The sequence below is a fragment of the Stegostoma tigrinum genome, chromosome 35 (assembly GCF_030684315.1).
Source record: "Stegostoma tigrinum isolate sSteTig4 chromosome 35, sSteTig4.hap1, whole genome shotgun sequence".
Taxonomy (NCBI): domain Eukaryota; kingdom Metazoa; phylum Chordata; class Chondrichthyes; order Orectolobiformes; family Stegostomatidae; genus Stegostoma; species Stegostoma tigrinum.
Genome location: NC_081388.1, coordinates 12,355,334 through 12,379,939, shown reverse-complemented (window position 1 = coordinate 12,379,939; position 24,606 = coordinate 12,355,334). Strand labels below are relative to the sequence as shown.

The 24,606-nt window shown below is 42.9% G+C and overlaps 1 protein-coding gene across 3 annotated transcripts in view; it reads right to left on the bottom strand.

Moving 5' to 3' along the window:
* Positions 1 to 17,981, bottom strand: part of rfx1a (regulatory factor X, 1a (influences HLA class II expression)) — a 143,013-nt gene extending 125,032 nt beyond the window's left edge. For 2 of the 3 annotated variants that reach the window (XM_059639820.1, XM_059639821.1), the window contains exon 1: positions 17,098 to 17,142. In XM_059639820.1, the coding sequence (XP_059495803.1) occupies positions 17,098 to 17,129 (32 nt within the window). In that variant the 5' untranslated portion in view covers positions 17,130 to 17,142. Of the gene's footprint in view, positions 1 to 17,097; positions 17,143 to 17,901 lie in introns of those variants that run through there. The other variant, XM_048521819.2, reaches the window with a different exon arrangement.
* Between the last annotated feature and the right edge of the window lie 6,625 nt (positions 17,982 to 24,606).

The following is a 24,606-nucleotide window of genomic DNA, read 5'->3' as shown; positions in this document are numbered from 1 at the left end:
GGCCCCGTGAAAAACTTATCACATTTTAATACAGTAAGGTAAATGCATGTGTTTACACTTCTGAAACCTTGTTGAATACTTTCTGGGAACAACTTGATTTAACACTTCATTATCTTCTACACTGTTATCTCAAAAAATTCAACAAGTTTTGTCACACATGAGTAGGCAAAAACATGCATGAGGTGAGACCACTTGTGACAATCAATTTGAAATCTGCTGGGTTTTACAATCCAAAAAGGGATATTTTCTGTGATAGATTTGTTCAAAATACGAAAATTTAATCTTGTAAAAGGAAAAGATTTTAATCTAATGTCTGGAAGCTCAAAAATATATTATGATATGCTGATGATCAGATATTGGCAGTGATATTTCAAATAGTATGAATTTGGTTCAGTAAAGAGATCTGGTGATAACCATCATCCATCACTTTATCTGGTGACGCATATGAACAATTACTATAGTAAACTGTCATTAAAAGCTGTGTTTTATGTCATATCACAACAATGGTTTAAAAAAAAGTGCAGATTTTAGTCCAATAACAAATAGAAATTATGATATGCTTTGTAAACCAGTAGAAGGGAAAGTACGCTAAAAATGTTCTCTCACTCAAGAGTTAACCATATTACAAAGGTTCCTATTAGGCATACGGTTCTGCACTCAACAATCCTGTCCCTCTGACATCATGTGTCAGATATTCTTTAACTTCGTACTAAAACTTGCAAACTGTTGTATTAAAAGGTACTTTATTGTATCTCATCCCAAGAAAAGTAAATGCCGAGTAATAAATGTTCATATCATATGATCAGAAGTGGCAACTGCATTATGTTCAGCACCATTTGAGACTCCTCATACTGAAACATATACATATGCAGCAAAATCTGGACAATCTCAAGCTTAGTCTGTTAAGTGGTAAATAACATTCTTACTACACAAGTGTCATGCCACAATATCTCCAACCAGAGAGAATCCAATCCCATTGACAATAAATGGCACTACTATTGCTGAAACTAACAACATCCTAGGAGTTACCACTGACCATACACTGAACTTGGCCAGTAAATACTGTGGTTATAACAAAAAGGGTAATAGGCTGAAATTTCTGTGAAAGTAACTCACCTCCTGATTGGCCCATTTGATCATCAAACTAGGGAATGAGCAGAGTATTAGCAGATGGAGTTTAATTTAGATAAATGTGAAATGTTGCATTTTGGTAAGGCAAACCAGGGCAGGACTTACACAGTTGATGGCAGGGCCCTGGGGAATGTTGCCGAACAAAGAGATCTGGCGGTGCCGGTGCACAGTTCCTTGAAAGTAGAGTCGCAAGTAAATAGGATGAAGAAGGCATTTGGAATGCTTGCCTTTAATGGTCAGTGCACTGAGTACTGGCATTGGGATGTCATGTTGCGCCTGCACAGGACATTGCTGAGGAGATTACTGAGTACAATTCTGGTCACCCTTCTATAGGAAAGATGTTGTTAAACTTGAGAGAGTGCAGAAAAGATTTACAAGGAGGTTGTTGAGACTGGAGTGTTTGAGTTATAGGAAGCAACTGTATAGGCTGGGACTTTTTTCCCTGGAGCATCAGAGGCTGAGGGGTGACCTTACAGGAATTTATAAAATCATGAGGGACATATATATGGTAAATAGCCAAGGCCTTTTTCCGAGGATGGGGGAGTCCAAAACTAGAGGGCATAGATTTAAGGTGAGGGGAAAGATTCAAAAAGGACCTGAGGAGTAACTTTGTCATGCAGACGTTGGTGCGTGTATGGAATGAGCTGCCAGAGGAAGTGGTAGAGGAGGGTACAACTGCAACATTTAAAAAGCATCTGGATGGGTGCATGAATAGGAAGAGCTTGGAGGAATATGGGCCAAATGCTGGTAAATGGCAAATGGTCAGATTGGGATGTCTTGCTGGTGCTGACAAGTTGGACCAAAGGGTCTGTTTCCATGCTTTTTGACTCTGTAACTCTACCTAGGCAAAGTCAGGAGTGAGACGGAATACTCCCATTTGTCGAGATGAATGCTGGTCCAACAGCACTCAAGAATCTTGGCACCGTTCAGAACAAAGCAGCTCATTTGTTTGGTATGCATACCACCACATTAAACACACAATCACTTCCTCCACCAATGGCACAGCAGGGCAGCAGAATAAAACATCAATAACAGCTACTACAGCAATTCAACAAGTCTCCTATGACAGCACCTTCCAAACCAAAGAACTTGACTACCTAAAAGGAAGAGAGGCATATGCATAGCAGCATGATCATCTGTTAGTTACCATCCAAGTCACACACTATCCTGATTTAGAACCATATTGTGATCCTTCACTGTAACTGGATCAAAACTTTGCAACTTTCTTTCTAACAGCACACAGAGTATATCTGCTGCATATGGACTTCAATTCAAAAGGCAGCTTACCATCATTCATACCTTCAAACCACCCGAAGTTTGCAGGAACAATTTATATTTGGCTTGGGAACCCTGCAACCCAATGGTATCAATGTGGATTTCACAAGCTTCAAAATCTCCCGACCCCAACTGCATCCCAAAACCAACACAGCTCATCCTGACTCCCTAACCTGCTCACCTATCCCCTCCTCCCAACTCAAGCCACACCTCCATTTTTTACCTACTAACGTCATCCCGCCCCCTTGACCTGTCCGTCCTCCTGGACTGACCTATCCCCTCCCTACCTCCCCACCGATAATCACCTCTACAGGCTCCATCCCCGCCCCTTTAACTTATCTGTCTCCTCTCCACCTATCTTCTCCTCTGTCCATCTTCAATCCACCTCCCCCTATCTCCCTATTTATTTCAGAACCCTCTCCCCATCCCCCTTTTCTGATGAAGGGGCTAGGCCCGAAACACAAGCTTTCGTGCTCCTAAGATGCTACTTGGCCTGCTGTGTTCATCAAGCTCTACAATTTGTTATCTCGGATTCTCCAGCATCTGTAGTTCCCATTACCTCTGGCAACAAATGCTGTCCGGCAAGGAACAAACAAGGCACATAAATATTTTTTATAAAGGTCATGTTTCAATTTTAAACCCATATTTTCTTTCCCTCAAATTCCATTATATTTACATTCATCTTTTCCCAGGCCTGAGATCTTCCTTTTGATAACACATTATATTATAGTTTCTTTCATCTGTGCCCTCAAAAACAATTAATCAATTTTGCATATTTATTTGAATCAACTTGCTCCGACATGTACCGATACACCTCCAGGACACCGTGAGACTTCACAGATCTTCTAGCCCAGTATTAGAGACAATACCACTGTACCACAATACCATGACAATTTAGAATATGCTTCTTTGAATAACAGTCATTATGCCAAATTGCAGAATTATTAATCAGATGCTGACGAATAAAGGGTTCATCTTTGTATCTTTCAGAAATCTGCTCATAGTAAGAAATAACTTAGGAATTGAATATCTACTTATCTGGTCAAACAGTCACAAGTCACAGAAGACTCTTTTTTTGGAACTACTAAATAGCAATATGACAACAGATTACCATCTTTCTAATCTAATGCACCATTGAAAACAGAGCCTATTCAAATGTAAGATAATAAAATGTGAGGCTGGATGAACACAGCAGGCCAAGCAGCATCTCAGGAGCACAAAAGCTGACGTTTCGGGCCTAGACCCTTCCTATTCAAATGTGCCAGACATCAACTAAATTAGCATTTTACAAAGGGACAGTTTTGTCTGGGCATCTGAACATTGTATACAGATTGCAGCCAGATATCATTGCAGACTTGGTGAATTGCTGTAGTAGCTGTTGATGTTTTATTCTGCTGCCCTGCTGTGCCATTGGTGGAGGAAGCAATTGTGTGTTTAATGTGGTGGTATGCATGCCAAACAAATGGGCTGTTTTGTTCTGAATGGTGTCAAGAGTCTTGAGTGCTGCTTTCATCTCGAAAATGCATTTTAGAACAAAATGAATAGCAACATAACCACCACCGTCCAAAGAGAAAACAAGTGCAACCTGTTGTGCAGGAGCAGGATGTGTAGGAATGCAAGTCCCTAGCCAGAACACAAATGCATGGATGGTGACTAATCCAAACTGCTTTCTAAACTCACTGGCTTTTGTCCTAATAGCCTTTTTTAGTTTTATCATCAATTAGCATACTGAACTTTGACAGACAGCTCACTGTAGAATTTATTTTCTAGGCAGATCAAGATGTCAATCTTACTGTAGCAGTAAAAGGCTATAATTTCACTTTCGACAGTGCAGAATTCTCAAAGGAAAAATAAAAACAAAATCAATTTGTCATCTTTTGCATTTTATTTTTGCCCTCCCCAGTCTTGAATTGAATGTTGTTTGTATAATTCCAGGGCAACTTTACATTTACATCTAAAATTTGCAATTTCTACAAAAGGAGTACAAAATTTGTCACTAAGACACAAATATATGTATTTGTAATAATGATTTATTCTGATTGTTCATTGACTAGTAAAGCCAATATTAAAATTTTGTTCACTATACTGATAAGAAAGTCAATAAAAATTAATTTAGACAGCGTATTACTGAGCTAATTTAGTTCAGGATTATGTTGCATTATTCCTTTAATTTACAGCATCACAGTTCCAGGCTCAAAAGATACCTATGGTTTAGCTGATGGCATTCTTGCCTCTGAATCACAAGGTTTATGTCTCACATCAGGACCCGAGCACAAATACAAAGGTTGACACTACAATACAGTGGTGAGCAACTCCTGCAGTGTTAGAGATGATGGCACTTGGATGATACAACAAACCACGATCCTGTCTTGTCTCTCAAAGGGACTTAAAAAAATCCCTGGCATTATTTTGAAGATGATCAGGGGAGTTATCCATCCTGGTCTAGATAATATATATTCCTGAAATAGTGCTACAAAAAACAGATTATCTGGTCATTATCAATTGTTGTTGGTGGGAGTTTACTATGATCAAATCAGCCACTTTGTTTCCAACACTCCAAGAGTGACTATGTTTCAAAACAAAGTACTTTGTTGATTGTGACAGTGATAATGGGAACTGCAGATGCTGGAGAATCCAAGATAATAAAATGTGAGGCTGGATGAACACAGTAGGCCCAGCAGCATCTCAGGAGCACAAAAGCTGACGTTTCGGGCCTAGACCCTTCATCAGAGAGGGGGATGGGGTGAGGGTTCTGGAATAAATAGGGAGAGAGGGGGAGGCGGACCGAAGATGGACAGAAAAGAAGATAGGTGGAGAGAGTATAGGTGGGGAGGTAGGGAGGGGGTAGGTCATTCCAGGGAAGACGGACAGGTCAAGGAGGTGGGATGAGGTTAGTAGGTAGGAGATGGAGGTGCGGCTTGGGGTGGGAGGAAGGGATGGGTGAGAGGAAGAACAGGTTAGGGAGGCAGAGACAGGCTGGACTGGTTTTGGGATGCAGTGGGTGGAGGGGAAGAGCTGGGCTGGTTGTGTGGTGCAGTGGGGGGAGGGGACGAACTGGGCTGGTTTTGGGATGCGGTGGGGGAAGGGGTGATTTTGAAGCTGGTGAAGTCCACATTGATACCATTGGGCTGCAGGGTTCCCAAGTGGAATATGAGTTGCTGTTCCTGCAACCTTCGGATGGCATCATTTTGGCACTGCAGGAGGCCCATGATGGACATGTCATCTAAAGAATGGGAGGGGGAGTGGAAATGGTTTGCGACTGGGAGGTTCAGTTGTTTATTGCGAACCGAGCGGAGGTGTTCTGCTAAGTGGTCCCCAAGCCTCCGCTTGGTTTGTCCAATGTAGAGGAAGCCACACCGGGTACAGTGGATGCAGTATACCACATTGGCAAATGTGCAGGTGAACCTCTGCTTAATGTGGAAAGTCATCTTGGGGCCTGGGATAGGGGTGAGGGAGGTGGTGTGGGGGCAAGTGTAGCATTTCCGGCGGTTGCAGGGGAAGGTGCCGGGTGTGGTGGGGTTGCAGGGCAGTGTGGAACGAACAAGGCAGTCACGGAGAGAGTGGTCTCTCCGGAAAGCAGACAGGGGTGGGGATGGAAAAACGTCTTGGGTGGTGGGGTCGGATTGTAGATGGCGGAAGTGTCGGAGGACTTTAGGATATAAGGTGGTCATGAAAAGTACAACATAAATGCAAGCTTTTCTTGTATTTTAGTAGTCTTGTGTCAGGGCATGCGATCATACCAACGATGAACAAGAGTAAGCCACTTGCCCCTTTAAACCTGCCCTGCCATTCAATAAAGTAAGGCTTATCTTATTTTAACCACAACTCTACATTCCTGATAATCTTTTATCCCCTTGGTAATTAAGAATCTCTCTGTCTCGGCCTAAAAATTTTTAAAGATTGTGCATTCACAGCCTTTTGAGGAGAGGAATTCCAAAGACTTTAAATCCTTTAAGTGAAAAATGTTTTGTCATCTCTGTTTTAATTGCTTCTGGTTCCCCCCTCTATTTTTAAACTATGATCCCTAGTTCTAGATTCTTCCTCAAGAGGAGACATCCTTTCATCATCCATCCAGTCAAGTGCCCACAGGGCCATATATGTTTATATTAAGTCATGTCTGACTCTTGTAAACTCTAGACGATACAGGCCTTGCTGATCGAGCAATTCCACATGAGGCAATCTGCTTATTCTAAATATTAGTCTAGTGCACCTACTCAGAACTGCTTCAAATGCATTACCATCCTTCTGTAAGGACAGTAACCAGTACTGTATACAGTATTCTTACCAATGTCCTATATACCTGAAGTATATCTCATGCATCCAATTCCCCTCAGGATAAACCATAATATTGTATTAGCTTTCCTGACTTTTTGATGTACCTGCATACTAACCTTCTGTGATTCATACACCTAAGACACCCAGATTTCTCTGCAGCTCAGAGCTCTGTAACCTCTGACCATTTAGACAATCCGCTTCTTTTCATTCTTTGTCGTAAAATAGATAATTTCACATTTTTTCTGTGGTATTCTATTTGTCAAGTCTTTGCCCACTCATTTAACTGATCTTTTTCCATTTATAGGCTGCTTAAGTCTTCTTCACAATTCACTCTGCTATCTTTGTGTCATCAGCAAATTTAGCTATCATACATTTGATTCCCACCACCACATCCCCCATCCAAATCACTTATATAAATTGTGAAGAGTTGAAGCCCCAGCACTGAACTGTGTGGCTCACCACTCGTGACATCCAGCCAACCTGAAAAAGACCCACTTATTCCTACTCGCTGCTTCATATTAGCAAGCCAATCTTTTAGATTAGATTAGATTGCCTACAGTGTGGAAACAGACCCTTCGGCCCAACAAGTCCACACCGCCCCTTGCAGCATCCCACCTAGACCCATCCCCCTATAACCCACACACACCCCTGAGCACTACAGGCAATTTAGCATGGCCAATCCAACTAGCCTGCACATTTTTTGGACTGTGGGAGGAAACCGGAGTACCCGGAGGAAATCCACGCAGACACGGGGAGAATGTGCAAACTCCACACAGACAGTTACCCGAGGCTGGATTCGAACCTGGGTCCCTGGCGCTGTGAGGCTGCAGTGCTAACCACTGAGCCACCGTGCCGCCAAATATTCTTGCCAATACATTATCCCTCAACATCATGGACTTTCATTTTCTGCAATGGCCTTTGGTTTGGCACTTTTTCAAATGCCTTCCGGAAACTAAATACATCCACTAGTTCCCCTTTATCCACAGCATAGATTATTTCTTTAAAGAGCTCCAATAAATTAGCTAAACGTAATGTCCCTCTGACAAAACCACATTGGCTCTGCTTGATTACCTTGAACTTATTCAAATACCTTGTTCTAATGTCTCTAATAATATAGTCTAATATTTTCTCTCAAACATACGATAAACTAACAGGTCTGTAGCTTCCTGCTTTGAATAAAGGAATTACGTTAGCTATTTTCCAATGTAAAGAGTATCTAAGATCCAAATTTACAGCTACTATCCTGTGGCTTCTGCTGGAACTTTGGTAAAAGTTTAAGTACCAACATAGGTTTGATCTATGACGAGTTAGACGAGACAAGATTGCATTTGAAGATAATGTTCCAAAAAACAGCTTTAGGACTGTGCAGCCTCACATGTCCCCTCATGGCATACAGCAGTGAAAAGGCATCTATGCAATGGTATGAAACCATTCCTTTCATGGATGTGACACTTGCATTTAGAACAGTTAATTGCTCAGCACAGTGTAAGGACCCAGTGCCAGCAGCCAGAGGTTGTTGTACACATTAGCACAATGACTTAGGTAGAAAAAGGGATGAGGTCCTGCAGAGTGAATATAGGGAGTTAGGCAGGAGGTTAAAAAGCCTCAAGGGTAATGATCTCTGGATCACTATTCCTGGTGCGATGGCTAGTGATAGTAGGAGGATAGGGCAGATGAATGGGTGGCTGAGGAGCTGGCGCAAGGAGCAGGGATTGAGATTTTTGGATCATTGGGATCTCCTCTGGGGCAGAAGTGGGTTGCATCTGAACAGGAGGGGAACCAATGTCTTGGTGGGAAGATTTGCTAGAGCTACTTGGGAGGGTTTAAACTAGTTTGGCAAGGTTAGGACCCCGGGCTGTAGTGAGATAACAGTGAAGGTTGAGGCTGGTATAAAAGTTAAAGACAGCAAGTTAAATAGACAAGGCAGGCAAGAGCATGGCAGGGAACAAGGTAAGGCTGATGAATTAAATTATTTATTTCAATGACAGGTAAGGCAGATGAACTCAGGGCATGGATGGGGACATGTAATTGGGATATTATAACTATTACAGAAACATGGCCGAGGGAGGGACAAGACAGGTACTAAGCGCTCCAGGGTATAAATGCTATAGGAAGGATAGAAAAGAAGGCGAGTGAGGAGCAGGATTGGTGCTTTTGACTGGGGAAAATATGACAGTAGCACAGAGAGAAGATATCCCTGAGGAACCATTAATTAGGGGCCCCAACAGTCAGTGGGAAATTGGGGACCAAAGAGGTGGGGAGATTGCAGTTGTAAGAATAGTAGGGTTGCATTAGTAGGGGATTTTAACTTTCTAAACATGGACTAGGACTGCCAGTGTGAAGAGCTTGGATGGGGAAGAATTTGTTCAAAGTTTGTTAATGAAAACTTTCAAGCAACATATGGATGGCCCAACTAGAAAACAAGCAAAGCTTGATCTCCTCTTGGGAAATAAGGCAGGACAAGTGAAGGAGATGTTAGTGGGGGAGCACTTTGGGACTACTGACCATAATTCTAGTTGTTTTAAAATTGTTATGGAAAAGTATAGACCTGGTCCACAAGTTAAAAGTTCTAAAATGGGGCAAGACCAGTTTTGATGGTATTAAACAGGAACTTTCAAAAGTTGCTTGTTCACAGATAAAGGGACGCCTGGCAAGTGGGAGACTTTCAAAAGTGTGAAGATGACAGTTCAGAGCCAGCAGGAGTAGGGAACACTGGATGACAAGAGATATTGAGGCTCTGGTCAAGAAAAAGGAGGCGGGGCATGTTTCAGATACAGACAGCTAGGATTAAGTGAATCCCTTGAGGAGCATAGGGGGTGTACATGGACACTTTAAGAGAGAAATAAGGAGGGCAGAAAGGGGACTTGAAACAGCTTTGATAGATAGGGTAAAGGAGAATCCAAAGAGATTCTACAATTATATTATGGGCAAAAGAGTTACTAAAGTGAGAACAGGGCCGCATAAAGATCATCAAGACTATATATGTATGGATCCACAGGATTTGGGTGAGATCCTAGATGAATATTTGGGTCACTACCATGGAGAAAGACATAGAAGTTAGGGAACTCGGGAGATAAATAGTGATGTCTTGAAAAGAGTCCACATTACAGAACAGGTGGTGCTGGAAGTCTTAAAATGGATAAAGGTAGATAAATCCCTGGGACCTGATCAAATTCAGGACATTGTGGAAAGCTAAGGAAGAAATTGCGGGGCCCCTAGCAGTGATATTCGTATCATCAACAGCCATGGGTATGTTGCCAGACAACTGGAGGATAGCTAATATCGTGCATTAGTTAAGAAGAGCTGCAAGGAAAAGCCAGGGAACTACAGACCAGGGAGCCTAATGTCAATGTGAGGCTGGATGAACACAGCAGGCCCAGCAGCATCTCAGGAGCACAAAAGCTGACGTTTCGGGCCTAGACCCTTCATCAGAGAGGGGGATGGGGTGAGGGTTCTGGAATAAATAGGGAGAGAGGGGGAGGCGGACCGAAGATGGACAGAAAAGAAGATAGGTGGAGAGGAGAGTATAGGTGGGGAGGTAGGGAGGGGATAGGTCAGTCCAGGGAAGATGGACAGGTCAAGGAGGTGGGATGAGGTTAGTAGGTAGGAGATGGAGGTGCGGCTTGGGGTGGGAGGAAGGGATGGGTGAGAGGAAGAACAGGTTAGGGAGGCAGAGACAGGTTGGACTGGTTTTGGGATGCAGTGGGTGGAGGGGAAGAGCTGGGCTGGTTGTGTGGTGCAGTGGGGGGAGAGGATGAACTGGGCTGGTTTTGGGATGCGGTGGGGGAAGGGGTGATTTTGAAGCTGGTGAAGTCCACATTGATACCATTGGGCTGCAGGGTTCCCAAGCGGAATATGAGTTGCTGTTCCTGCAACATTCAGGTGGCATCATTGTGGCACTGCAGGAGGCCCATGATGAACATGTCATCTAAATAATGGGAGGGGGAATGGAAATGGTTCGCGACTGGGAGGTGCAGTTGTTTATTGTGAACCGAGCAACTGGACTGACCTATCTCCTCCCTGCCTCCCCACCTATACTCTCCTCTCCACCTATCTTCTTTTCTCTCCATCTTCGGTCCGCCTCCCCCTCTATCCCTATTTATTCCAGAACCCTCACCCCAGGTTTAAGGTTTAAGGTGAGAGACAGAAGATTTAAAAGGGACCCAAGGGGCAACTTTTTCCACACAGATGGTGTGCGTATATAGAACTAGCTGCCAGAGGATGTGGTAGAGGCGGGTACAATTACGACATTTAAAAGACATTTGGATAGGTACATGGAAAGGAAAGGTTACGAGGGATACAGGTCAAATACAGGAAAATAGGGCCGGTTCAGTTTAGGAAACCTGGTCAGCACAGATGAGTTGGGCCGAAGGGCTGCTGCCATGGTCAATGACTCTAAAGCCGAATCTTTGCAAGTAACGCCTAGAAGACAAACATCATTCCTGGATGCTTCCTAACAGATAATTTCCAAACTCTTACTGCCTGTGCTTACATATGAATGGAAAAATGAACAAGTGCATCAATCTGGGAAAAAATACATGGTACCAATCTGCTTGCCAATGGGAACAATGTTTTTAGGAGATTAGACAAGAAAAGCTGATAGGAAAATAATCACAGTAAAGTCTTTCAATTTTTCTGTGACTTTTCCAATTACCCTAAAAAAATGATCTTACAGTTGCAGGAAGGATATCATTTAAGAAAAGAAAAACTACACAGCTGCTTAAAGTAGTATATGTTGGCAATAAAGAGAGTAGCATTCAATCAGGATGCTTCATACATCGGAAATATACTGAAACAGACTTGAGGGATGAATACTTTGCTTCCGTTTTGAAACATTTGACAATTATGTTAACTCATCCTCTTCATGTGGAACTTATTTTAGAGCACTGTCTTGTAAATTGTCCTATCTTGAAATATGCTAATATAGAATTCATTGTCTCCTTTGGGGGGTACTAGCCCAAAATGCAATGAAGTAGATGACAGAAAATAATAGCAAAGTTTAGGTCTCAATGAATGATGGCATATTCGAATCAAATCTTAATCCGGACAATGTTTTAGCAATTCTTGACTGCTAAAATTCTCCACTAATACATGACTGTGAAGCCAGTTTTGGAAACTGGAAATCAGTTAAACAGAGTTTTAAAAAATAGCCTAGCCTGATGCCATCAGATTAGCTTGTGTTTAAATGTTTCACAGTCAGCAACCAATACTTTAATGAACTGATACAGTGTACTACCTTGTTTTATTTCCCCAGATTAGAAATATCTAAAGTTAGCAGCAGGGAGGGAATGCACAAACAAGCAAGTAACAAGAGTAGGCAGATCTAGAAACATAACAACAGGAGCTTGTAATGAACCATGAAATGCTGTGTTATGATTATTACTGCACTTTCTCAAATAGCAAAATCGCATGTTACTGGAAGTAAACTTATAGTAATAATTAGACACTACTTGTGGATCTCCGTGACAATCTATGTTTCTTTCATGATCTGTTTGATTACCATATTTTTACCTTCAACTTTCACACTTGCCGTATAGCCAATATACTTGCTCTTGACTATGTACATTTGTTTCTCCCGTTCTTTTATCATTCCAGCTTACAATCCTTTACCTTCTTTAATTTACCACCATGTCTGGACATGTTAACTTTTTTTAACTGGGTTACTGCATTTTTATGTTTTACTACATAAAAGGTAAGAACATAGAGAAAAATAAATGCCAAGACATACTCGGTAGGAGTTGGGATTAAGTTCAGGCAAGGAGAGAGGCTGCAAGAAGAAGCCACTACAGACAGAGATGAGAGGGAATCTAGCCATAATTGGACGGGAAGGAAGATTCTAATACTAGCCCGTTCACAGGTGAAGTTCAGGGTAGCGCTGCGAGTATCTGAATCAGGTGCACAACAGGAGCTTGTGTGAGTTAGCAGTAGCAGTTTTAAGAGGGTTCAAAGACTTAGGCCATGCACTTGACAGCTCCATCATTGAGAGGGCTTCTACATTTGTAAATTTGTCCTACCTAAATATTCCCAAATGTGCTGCAGATAGTGAAAATGGAAATTATTCAACTGCTTTTCTGGGTGGCTATCAATCGTCCATGTTTCACCACCAAACAGCAGGGTGCTGAGAACACAAACTTTATAATTCATCAGCTTGATCCTAAAGGTCAGTCTTAAAACATAATAGATACATCACAGCACAACAAAATTACGAATGTAGTATTCCTGTCAAAAGCACGGCTTCCCATTAAGATGACAATAATCAAACTGAGGTGGCTTCAGTGGATCAGGGACATCCACAGAATGAAAGACAGCAACATATCCAAATAGTGAGGCTATTGGAGCCAGCTGACGAGTTGAATGCCCAAAGCACCGCTTCAAGGATACTTGTAAGCTTAACATAATGGCCCTAAACATTGACTATTATACCTGGGTGCCAGCAGCCCTCAGAAAAATGGGAATGCCTCCTGTGTGTTAATGTGCACCACCACAACCAGTGACTGCAGCAGCTTGGCAAAAGACAATCACACTGTAAACAGGCCACAATTTCACACAGCATCTTCATGTACAATTAAAGTAGAAACAGCCTTTCAACGACTGGACTTCCCAGCCATCAGCAAAAGTACACTAAGTCAAGACTCCACAACTAAATAGCTTACTGCACGTCCATTGTTTCTTATGGATGGAAGGGCACCAACAACAAAGGCTTAGCCAGTATTGAGATCAGTATAGCAGCTAACTTTCCGAATAGTGAATCTGTTTCTTCTATGCTTTAACTTGTTGTAGTTTAACTTGTTGTAGTTGTAGCTCAATTAGCTTGGTTATTTCTGCTGACTAGAGTGTGATGCTTACTAACATGGTGCTGATGCAGTCCTCATACCCTCTCAAGTAGTTGTCGGGGCCTGCCTCTCCACCTTGCCTCATTGTGATATCACAGTTTAGAGATGTTTAGAAATTTAAGTTGACAAACTCTTGGACAACGAGGACGCTGTACCAAAATAAAGTTACGGCTTAGGTAATTCAGCTGATTGGTTTGAATTTAGAACTTATACATCTGCTGCAAACCAGAATCCTGCTGTGAACCTTGCCTAACTTGAGCCAGCATGAAAACCAAACAACAGATCTGTTTCCAAAACTTAGTGAATGCAGCAGTTGGGAGCACTGAAGATTGGCCTGGGAGATACCAAATAAGATTGAAACATTTTGAACAGACACATTAAGGATGAGGGAAAGTGAGTACCACGCTTAAAAGGGGGGAGATTACAAAACTGGTGAAGAAGATCTTGTGGCACAGAGGTAGCATCTCCACCTCTAGATCTGAATGTCAAGGTTCAAGTTCCACCTTCAACAGAGCTATACCATAATGTTTCGGAACTGGTTGATTAAGGATGGAGGATACTGGTTCCATTTTGTCCTGATGACCTGGCTAGTCCATGCTGTTATATAGTTCAACTGTATCATTATTGGAAAGTGATTGGTCAATGGCATCAATAGTGACCAGTTCACTGCAGTATCAGATCATTTTATTTCTCAACATTTCTAACTCACAATGATGTATCTATTTCTATCAATAGTGATTTTAAAAAAAAACTTTGTAGTCTCCATACTAGATGTGTGCTAAGTACAGAATGACTGCTTGGAGAAGGAAGTAATGCACTGTTTTGGGCAGTCTTTCTACATTGGTATGAACACCAAAAGATATTAAATACCCCAAACTTGTATCAGTGTAAGATATCTGAATAAAAGCTGCAATACTCATTTTTATGCAATGACCACAATGTCATAGTTTTGTTAAAACATTTCTCATGACATAAATCATAGGTATTGTGTATTAATTCACGGAGTAACTTGCATTATGAGGTTTTACACATACTATCTAATCTACTGATTTGCACTTTGGCTTAACATGTCTAGTAGTTGAACTTTCACATATCATTGTAGAGGGCACTGTACTATGCATCTTCCCATTCATCAGTTTTTTTAAAAAATTCATTCATGGAATGAGGGTGTTGCTGGCTAGGCAGCATTCGTTGCCCATCCCTAATTACCCAGAGGGCAGTTCAGAGTCAACCACATAGCTATGGGTCTGGAGTCACATGTAGGCCAGACCAGATAAGGATGGCAGTTTCCATCACTAATGGACATTAGTGAACCAGATGGGATTTTCCTGACAATCAACAATGGATTCACAGTTATCATTAGATTCTTAATTCCAGATACAGAACATTATCTCGTTCTCTGGATTAACAGTCCGGTGATAATATGACTAAGCCATTGCCTCCCCCAGATCAGCAAAGACAAATCACAAACATTCTGAATTCCTTATCCACCACTACTAAGGCAATACACGTATCTTTAGTGCATACTAGTAAGTCTTTATACCTCCGAGCAGCCAGCTCCCTCTACGTGGTGACATGCAACTTGCTTATTCCAGCCCAACTGGAAACAGATTCCTACAATTGCTAACTTTTAGAAGGAGCATAAACAAAGGTTGACTGAGCTGATTTCTGGAATTAGAGGATTATCATCTGAAGAGAGGGAGCAAACACTTCTTAGAATTTAGAAGATTGAGAAATGATCTAATTGAAACACAAAATTCAGAAGGGGGGTTTGAAGAATATATACTAACAGGTTTTGTGCTATGATTGGGTAGCGGAAACCAGTCGTTAGTGTCTCAGAATAAGACAATATTTCCCAGTGTGACTCCATTCTAAATTCCTTTGCACCACACGACCCCAGAGTGAAAGTCTGGAGTGGTATGGATGTACAAGTGCTTATAGGGGAGTGGGATTCTTGTGTCGGGTGGAGGGGTGCTGCTGGTGACGTCCAATGTGCTGTGAAGCCTTTCAACTGCAGCATCTTTCTTCTTAAACACTCCTTTTCCAGTGTCTTTTTTGCAAAACAAATTGGGCTAACACATGTGTCCATGAGGATATAACTGGCATAGTATAAACCAATGAGGATTTAAAGGGGGAACTCACAGCTGATAACAATCAGTCTCTTTGCCACAACAGCCACTGTTCCCTAGGAGCTCGAGATTTTAAGGTCACAATCTCAGTTTAGGATGGTCTAGACTAAGAGATCAGCTGTTCAGGACTAAGATGTTTCTTTTTTAATTCTTTATTCCAAGGGACTGGGATGCTTAGTCATTGAGTGTAATCAAAGAAGAAAACAGGTGTTTGACCACATGGGAAATCAAGGTAATAGAGCAAAAAGATGGAGTTGAGCTAAGCCTTGACATTCTTGCATGATGCCCAAAAGGGAAGGCAAACTCGAGATGAGGGCTGTCAGTGATTGCTAAAAGTTCAGTGCAATTTATTTTCTGAGGCATTAATTTGTAGCAAAAACATGTTTTTTGAGAAACCACGTGTTGATCATTTCTCTGGTAATTCTTTCACCATCACCCAAGCTCTGGCTCATGGAATCTCCACATTAACTAAAATTAAGTTGATCCACATTAAAGCATGCTTGCCTAACACCTTGAAATAGTCATTGGCTTCATAGTATGATTTCAAAATCCTCAGGTAAAGACTCGTATTTGGCCTCATTGAAACAGGGGATCAGTTTGGCATGAGTTAGATTGTGGTCAGATCAGTCACAAGCTTGTTCAATGAAGGGGCAGGGTGAAAGGCTTGAACAGCCTACACCTGATCTAATTTATTCAGTAAGGTTGATCATAATGGTTACTAATTACTACACCAACAGAATTATTTGCAGTTTAAGCATTCACAGCCATTGGAATACTTTTTGAAGCAGAGACCCTGTTGTAAGCTGGAAAACACAGCAGCCAGCTTGTGCACATCAAACTCCCTGAAACAGCAATATGATAACAATTAAATAGTCGTTCTTTTTCTGTACTGATCAAGCAATAGATATTGGTCAGGCCACCAAGGATAAAACCCCCACTCTTCTTTGAAACTGTGCTATGGGATCATTTACATCCATGCAAACAGGCAAACTGTGCTTTGATAACAAAGTGTGCAGCTGAATGAACACAGCAGGCAAAGCAGCATCTTAGGAGCACAAAAAACTGACTTTTCGGGCCTAGACTCTTCATCAGAAATGGGGGATGGGGAGAGGGATCTGAAATAAATAGGGAGAGAAGGGGAGGCAGATCGAAGATGGATAGAGAAGATAGGTGGAGAGGAGACAGACAAGTTAAAGGGGCGGGGATGGAGCCTGTAGAGGTGAGTATAGGTGGGGAGGTAGGGAGGGGATAGGTCAGTCCGGGGACGAGACGGGTGAAGGGGTGGGTGGAGGAAGGGATTCGGCATCCAAAAATACTTAATTTCTTGTCGATACTCGAACATAACAAACTTGTGATTCAGGGACGGGAGTACCACAAACTTATGTGAATGCAGACCAGCAGTTCAGCCTCGATTGTACCGACCAAGAATGTCAGATGGAAGGAACAAGTCGAACCTTAAAAAAATCCAATCCCCATGCAGTAGCATAGAAAACAGCCATCGCCATCCCAAACCCGGAAGTAAAGGCAACCATAGGCCACGCCCACACCAGAGACAGCCAGGTATTTATAGTTTTGCCTCGTGCCCAACGGCTTCCCGCGCTGTTAAACAACCCCGCCCACCAACTCAGCCCCCATTGGCTCATTTATGGTGACGAATCAGCTTCTCTATTGGTTACGGAAGCCATCAATCATTTCTGGCCCCGCCCCCCCTCATCTCCCCTCCCCCACCTCTACTCAGGCTGCTCCGCGCTTAAAAAAAAGCGGACCTCGCCTCCTTTCCCGTTCACTAAATATAACTGTACTCACTACACTATAACCAACAGATATTTAGTTTCAGCACAAATGAAATCCACGCAAAAATTATAAATCTTTAAAGTTCACATCCTGACAATTATGGAATGCTTTACCTCGGGTTTGTTTCTGGCACGTCCTACGCTACTTCTGACCATGACTAACCACCACAAAAATTATCACAATTTTTATAAAAAGTTCGATTTACTTTATAACTATTACAAAAAGAGAATAAAGCCTCTGTATCTTCCCGGAATTGAATAGTTTAAAGTGATCTTTGGACTCTAACAACCGCCATTTTGTGCCTGAAAAATCTTTTGGCATCGTCATATTAATTTTTTTTATCTTTTTAATCTCTTTGGCTGAAAATTTTGGCCCGTATTTTATAATCTCCTGTCAGGAAAAAGTGTTTTTGTTTATCGTACGAAGTTTTTTGATGATCAGAGAAGAGAGAAAAAAAGAATCACCTTTGTGGCGTAAGTTGTTGTTTGACGGGGTAACAGTCGCCAGGACTACGGTGACTATGGCGCTCGTCCTCAAGGCAACAGTTGCTAGCCTCCGGAATCAACCCAGGCAACGCAACACCGGAAGTCCGTCCCACCTCCACGCGGCTGACTGGCTGTTCACCTCAAGACCCGCCCACCACCCTACCAGTGAGTGGTTAGATGACTGTCAGCCACAATCTACGGCATGTCGATTGGTTTAGCTCCACGTCAGTAAACGCGGACACCTTCCGCGCCATGGTGACGATGTCAACGGGTCATGGAGACGGGTAGCGCACGCGCCCAGTGTGCCACGTTGCGCGGCACAGTGGGAAATGTAGTTCTTTGAAACGGACCACAGTATTCCATAAGTGGACTTTTAGAAGGGCAAACCCAGCACTGAAGGAGGTACACAGAAAACTTACAAGGATAACACCAGACGTTCACGTTCACTAGACATTGCAAGAAGGGTTTGAAAGGATAATAAAATAAAAGCCGAAAGTGCTTGAGAAACCCAGCAGGTCTGGGCAGCATCACTGGAGAGAAAGACAGTTAAATGTTTCGAAAGCAGTACGACACTTATGAACTTTTCTGAAGTTCTGATAGAGTCATAGTGGACTAGAAACATTAACTCTGTATTTCTGTCCCCACAGATACTGCCACATTTGCTCCGTTTCTCTGGCACTTGTTTTTTTTTCATTTCAGATTTCCAGATTTCCTTATTTCTGATGGGTTCTTTTTCATTTGAGGATTTAGGTTTTCCTAGAGTAGATACAGTGAAAATATTTTCTCTTATTGGGCAGAGCATAATTGGAAGCCATCGAGAAATCCCACAAAGAATTGAGAATAAACTTTTTAGCCCAAAAAGTGGTGAGAATTATGAGCTGGGTGTGCCACACAAAGTTTATTGTAAATGTCGTGATGGCCTGACTGGGTTGAATAGCAGTTTGCGAGTTTTGAGAAGATTTGTAGCTCAGGTTGAGGTTCTGGATGTGAGTTTGCTCGCTGAGTTGGAAGGTTAGTTTTCAGACATTTCATCATCATTCTAGGTAACATCATCAGTGAGCCTCCGACGAAGCGCCTAAACAGATAAATAGAAAGCGGGACATAACACCAGCGCTTCATCAGAGGCTCACTGATGATGTTACCTAGAATGGTGACGAAACGTCTGAAAACTAACCTTCCAGCTCAGCGAGCAAACTCACACCCTGAATAGCTGTTTCTATGCAGTATATCATACTTGAAGAAACATAAAATGCTTGCAGTACAAAAGGAAACCATTGGCACTGTGTGTTGATGAATTTACTTCTGGTGTCTCCAGATGCTTCCACACACGGACCCCCGAGGTCTGTTCAGCAACTGGAAGATTAGAGGGACGTCAGAGCACAATCATTACAATTCTCTACTAAAGCTATTCACTTACTCCACTCTCCTGCCCTTTTCCCATATTCTTATAATTTCTTGTCTTTTCAGGTGTTTCTCCAATTCCCTTTGAAAACCACCATCTCCATCCCCCACATTCTTATGAAGTGCACTGCAAATCCCGACTACTTGCTGCATATTTTTTTCCCCATATGTTCTTCTTGGTTTTCCTGCCAATCCTCTTTTGTTAATGACTTCTGGTTTTCATCTACTCCGTCAATGAGAACAGTTTCTCTCTATCTACTCTGATCAGACTCTTCATGATTTTAAACACTTTTATCAAGTGTCCTGTCAACCTTCTCTAAGGAGAACAACTTCGGCTTCTCCAATTTATACAGGTAAATCAAGTTTCTCACCCCTGGAAAAAGCCTTGTGAATAATTTCAGCATCCCGTCTAAACCTTCATATCCTTTGTTAAAAGAACTGGACACAAGATTCCAATTGAGGCTGAACTAGGTTCAAGTTCACCATAGCTTCTTTGTTTTTGTACTCTATGCATCTATTTATAAAGCCTAAAATTCTGTAAGCTTTTTAACAGCTTTCCAAACATGCTAGCTCACCTTCAAAGATCTATGCATGTTTAACACCTCCTCACCCCGTCTCTCGATTCCTGCATCTACTTTAGACTTGTACCCTTTCTTCCTTGTACGTCTTTAACTTCCCACCCTCAAAGGCACAAGCATGGCAGCCCGATGATGGGGCCCACCATCCTTAACGGCAGCCAGCAGGTCTTGGGACAGAGCCCTGGCAATGGCACGGGGGGGCCGTCCAAGTGGGCCTGGGTTCAATTTCCCTCTTGAGTAACTGTCTGTGTGGAGTTTGCACATTCTCCTCATGTCTGTGCGGGTTTCCTCTGGCTTCCTCCCACAGTCCAAAGATGTGCAGGCTAAATGGATTGGCCATGCTAAATTTCCCGTGGAGTTCAGGGAAGTGTAGATTAGGTGGGTTAAAGGGGAATGGGTCTGGGTGTTACTCTGAGGGTCAGTGTGGACTAGATGGGCCAAAGGGACTGTTTCCACACTGTAGGGATTCTTCTTTGAGAAAAGAGCCACTACCCACGCTGCAACATGAAGTTCAAATCTGACAGCCAGCTCCAGAATCACGTCCAGACTATCCATGCTGAGCCAACCCCTTACTGTAACCATCACCTGAAAAAGCCCCAGCTCTTGCATATGCCCAAAGGCAGCTCCCAGCAACCAGAGGAGGTAAATACACATCAGATACCCTCCAGGATGGCAGGGATGGTGGGGACTGGACAAGCCCTTCTTTGCTGCCAGGGGCAGTGCGGTGGGCATTAGCAGCCTGGTGGTTTGGCATTCCACCCTGGCATTCCAGATCAATTTTCTTGTATTTCCTGATCATGCAAGACAACATCTGTGTACAGAACTGGCCACTCATACTCATGGAAGGATTTTAAACAGTGGGAGAGCTCTGAGATGCGGAGGGATCTGGGTGTCCTTGCACATGAATCACAGAAGGTTAGACTCCAGGTACAACAAGTAATCAGGAATGGTGTGGTTCATTGTGAAAGGGTATGGAATACAAGAGTAGGGAGGTGGACATTGAACAGATGTTCTCCCTTGTGGGACAGTTCGAACAAGAGAGCAGGAAGATAGAGAGAAGGTCGGTTCAAAACTGAGATGTGTGATTTGGATGTGAATACATGAACATGGTCAATAAGTTTGCAGATGATACCAAAATTGGAGGTGTTGTGGACAGCGAATAAGATTATCTCAGAGTACAACGGGACCTTGATCAGGTGGGCCAATGGGCTGAGAAGATGGAGTTTAATTTAGATAAATGTGAGGTGATGCACTTTGGTAAGGGAAGCTTAGGGCGTGACTTATACACTTAATGGCAGAGCCCCAGCTTGTTGCCGAACAAAGAGACCTGGGGACAGGTGCATAGTTCCTGGAAAGTGGAGTCAAAGGTAGACAGAATAATGAAGAAAGTGTTTGGTATGCTTGCTTTCATTTGTCAGTGCATTGAGTATGTGAGTTGGGAGGTCATATTGCGGCTGAACAGGACATTGGTTAGGCCAGTTTTGGAATACTGCATGCAATTCTGGTCTCCCTGCTATAGGAAGGATGTTGTGAAACTTGAAAGGATTCATAAAAGATTTACAAGGATGTTGCAGGGATTGGAGAGTTTGAGCAACAGGGAGAGGCTGAATGGGCGAGGGCTTTTACTTCCCTGGAGCATTGGAGGATGAGGGGTGACCTTTATAGAGTTTTATAAAATCATAATGTGCATGGATAGAGTGAATGGCCAAGGTCTTTTTACCCAGTGTAGTGACGCCTAAACCTGGACAGCGTAGGTTTAGGGTGAGAGGAGAAAGATTTAAAAGGGACCTAAGGAGCAACTTTTTCACACAGAGGGTGGTGTGTGTATGGAATGAGCTGCCAGAGGAAGTGGCGGAGGCTGGTTCAATTACAGCATTTAAAAGGCATCTGGATGGGTATGTGATTAGGAAGGATTTAGAGGGATATGGGCCAAATGCTGGGAAATGGGACTAGATTTCTTTAGGATATCTGGTCAGCATGGATGAGTTGGACAGAAGGGTCTGTTTCCGTGCTGTACAGCTCTATGACTTCATGACTGTATAACTTTAGGTAGTGATTTTCATCATTGGAGGAGTTGCAGTAATGGTCAAAGACGATATCACAGCCGCACTGAAGGAGGGCCCCATGGAGGACTCAAGCAGTAAGGCGATATGGGTAGAACTCAGAAATAGGAAGGATGCAGTAACAATGCTGGGGCTGTACGACAGGCCTCCCAACAGCGAGCATGAGATACAGGTACAAATATGTAAACAGATTATGGAAAGGTGTAGGAGAAATAGGGTGGTGGTGATGGGAGATTTTAATTTTCCCAACATTGACTGGGATTCACTCAGTGTTAGGGGTCAAGACGGAGCAGAATTTGTAAGGTGTGTCCAGGGGGGTTTTCTAGAGCAGTATGTATGTAGTCCAACTCGGGAAAGGGCCATACTGGACCTGGTGCTGGGGAATGAACCCGGCCAGGTGGTTGATATTACAGTAGGGAACTACTTTGGAAATAGCGACCACAATTCCGTAAGTTTTACAATACTCATGGACAAGATAGGAGTGGTCCTAAAGGAAGAGTTCTAAACTGGGGGAAGGCCGACTATACCAACATTCGGCAGGATCTGAGGAATGTAGATCGAGAGAAACTGTTTGAAGGTAAATCCACATTTGATATGTGGGAGGCTTTTAAGGAGAGGTTGATTAGTGTGCAGGAGAGACATGTTCCTGTGAAAATGAGGAATAGAAAAGGCAAGATTAGGGAGCCATGGATGACAGGTGAAATTGTGAGACTAGCCAAGAGGAAAAAGGAAGCATACATGAGGTCTAGACGACTGAAGACAGACGAAGCTTTGCAAGAATATCTGGAATGTAGACCGAATCTGAAAAAAGGGCTTAAGAGGGCTAAGAGAGGACATGAGATATTGCTGGCAAACATGGTTAAGGAAAATCCCAAACCCTTTTATTCATTTATAAAGAGCAAGAGGGTAACTAGAGAAAGGATTGGCCCACTTAAGGATAAAGAAGGAAAGTTATGCACTGAGTCAGAGAAAATGGGTGACATTCTTAACAAGTACTTTGCATTGGTATTCACCAAGGAGAGGGACATGACGGATGTTGAGGTTAGGGATAGATGTTTGCTTAGTCTAGGTCAAGTTGACATAAGGAAGGAGGAAGTGTTAGGTATCCTAAAAGACATTAAGGTGGACAAGTCACCAGGTCCGGATGGGATCCATCCCAGGTTCCTGAGGGAAGCGAGAGAGGAAATAGCCGGGGCCCTAACAGATATCTTTGCAGTGTCCTTAGACACGGGTGAGGTCCCAGAGGACTGGAGGCTTGCTAATGTTGTCCCCTTGTTTAAAAAGGGCAGCAAGGATAATCCAGGTAATTATCGACCAGTGAGCCTGATGTCAGTGGTAGGGAAGCTACCGGAGAAGATACTGAAGGATAGGATCTATTCCCATTTGGAAGGAAATGGGCTTACCAGTGATAGGCAACATGGTTTTGTACAGGAAAGGTCATGTCTTACCAACTTAATAGAATTCTTTGAGGACGTGACAAAGTTGATTGATGAGGGAAAGGCTGTAGATGTCATATACATGGACTTCAGTAAGGTGTTTGATAAGGTTCCCCATGGCAGGCTGATGGAGAAAGTGAAGTCACATGGGGTCCAGGGTGTGCTAGCTAGATGGATAAAAAACTGGCTGGGCAACAGGAGACAGAGAGTAGTAGTAGAAGGGAGTTTCTCAAATTGGAGACCTGTAACCAGTGGTGTTCCACAGGGATCTGTGCTGGGATCACTCTTGTTTGTGATATATGTAAATGATCTGGAGGAAGGTGTAGGTGGTCTGATCAGCAAGTTTGCTGATGACACTAAGATTGGTGGAATAGCAGATAGTGAAGAGGACTGTCAGAAATTATAGCAGAATATAGATAGACTGGAGAGTTGGGCAGATAAATGGCAGATGGAGTTCAATCTGGGCAAATGCGAGGTGATGCATTTTGGAAGATCAAATTCAAGGGTGAACTTATACAGTAAATGGAAAAGTCCTGAGGAAAATTGATGAACAGAGAGATCTGGGTGTTCAGGTCCATTGTTCCCTGAAGGTGACAACGCAGGTCAATAGGGTGGTCAAGAAGGCATACGGCATGCTTTCCTTCATTGGACGGGGTATTGAGTACAAGAGTTGGCAGGTCAAGTTGTAGTTGTATAGGACTTTGGTTCGGCCACATTTGGAGTACTGTGTACAGTTCTGGTCGCCATATCACCAAAAGGATGTGGATGCTTTGGAGATGGTGCAGAGGAGGTTCACCAGGATGTTGCCTGGTATGGAGGGTCCTAGCTATGAAGAGAGGTTGAGTAGATTAGGATTATTTTCATTAGAAAGATGGAGATTGAGGGGGGACCTGATTGAAGTCTACAAAATCATGAGGGGTATGGACAGGGTGGATAGTAAGAAGCTTATTCCCAGAGTGGGGGACTCAATTACTAGGGGTCATGAGTTCAAAGTGAGAGGAGGAAAGTTTAAGGGAGATATGCGTGGAAAGTTCTTTACACAGAGGGTGGTGGGTGCCTGGAACGCGTTGCCAGCGGAGGTGGTAGACGCAGACATGTTAGTGTCTTTTAAGATATATTTGGACAGGTACATGGATGGGCGGGGAGCAAATGGGCACAGACCCTTAGAAAATAGATGACAGGTTAGACAGAGGATCTTGATCGGCG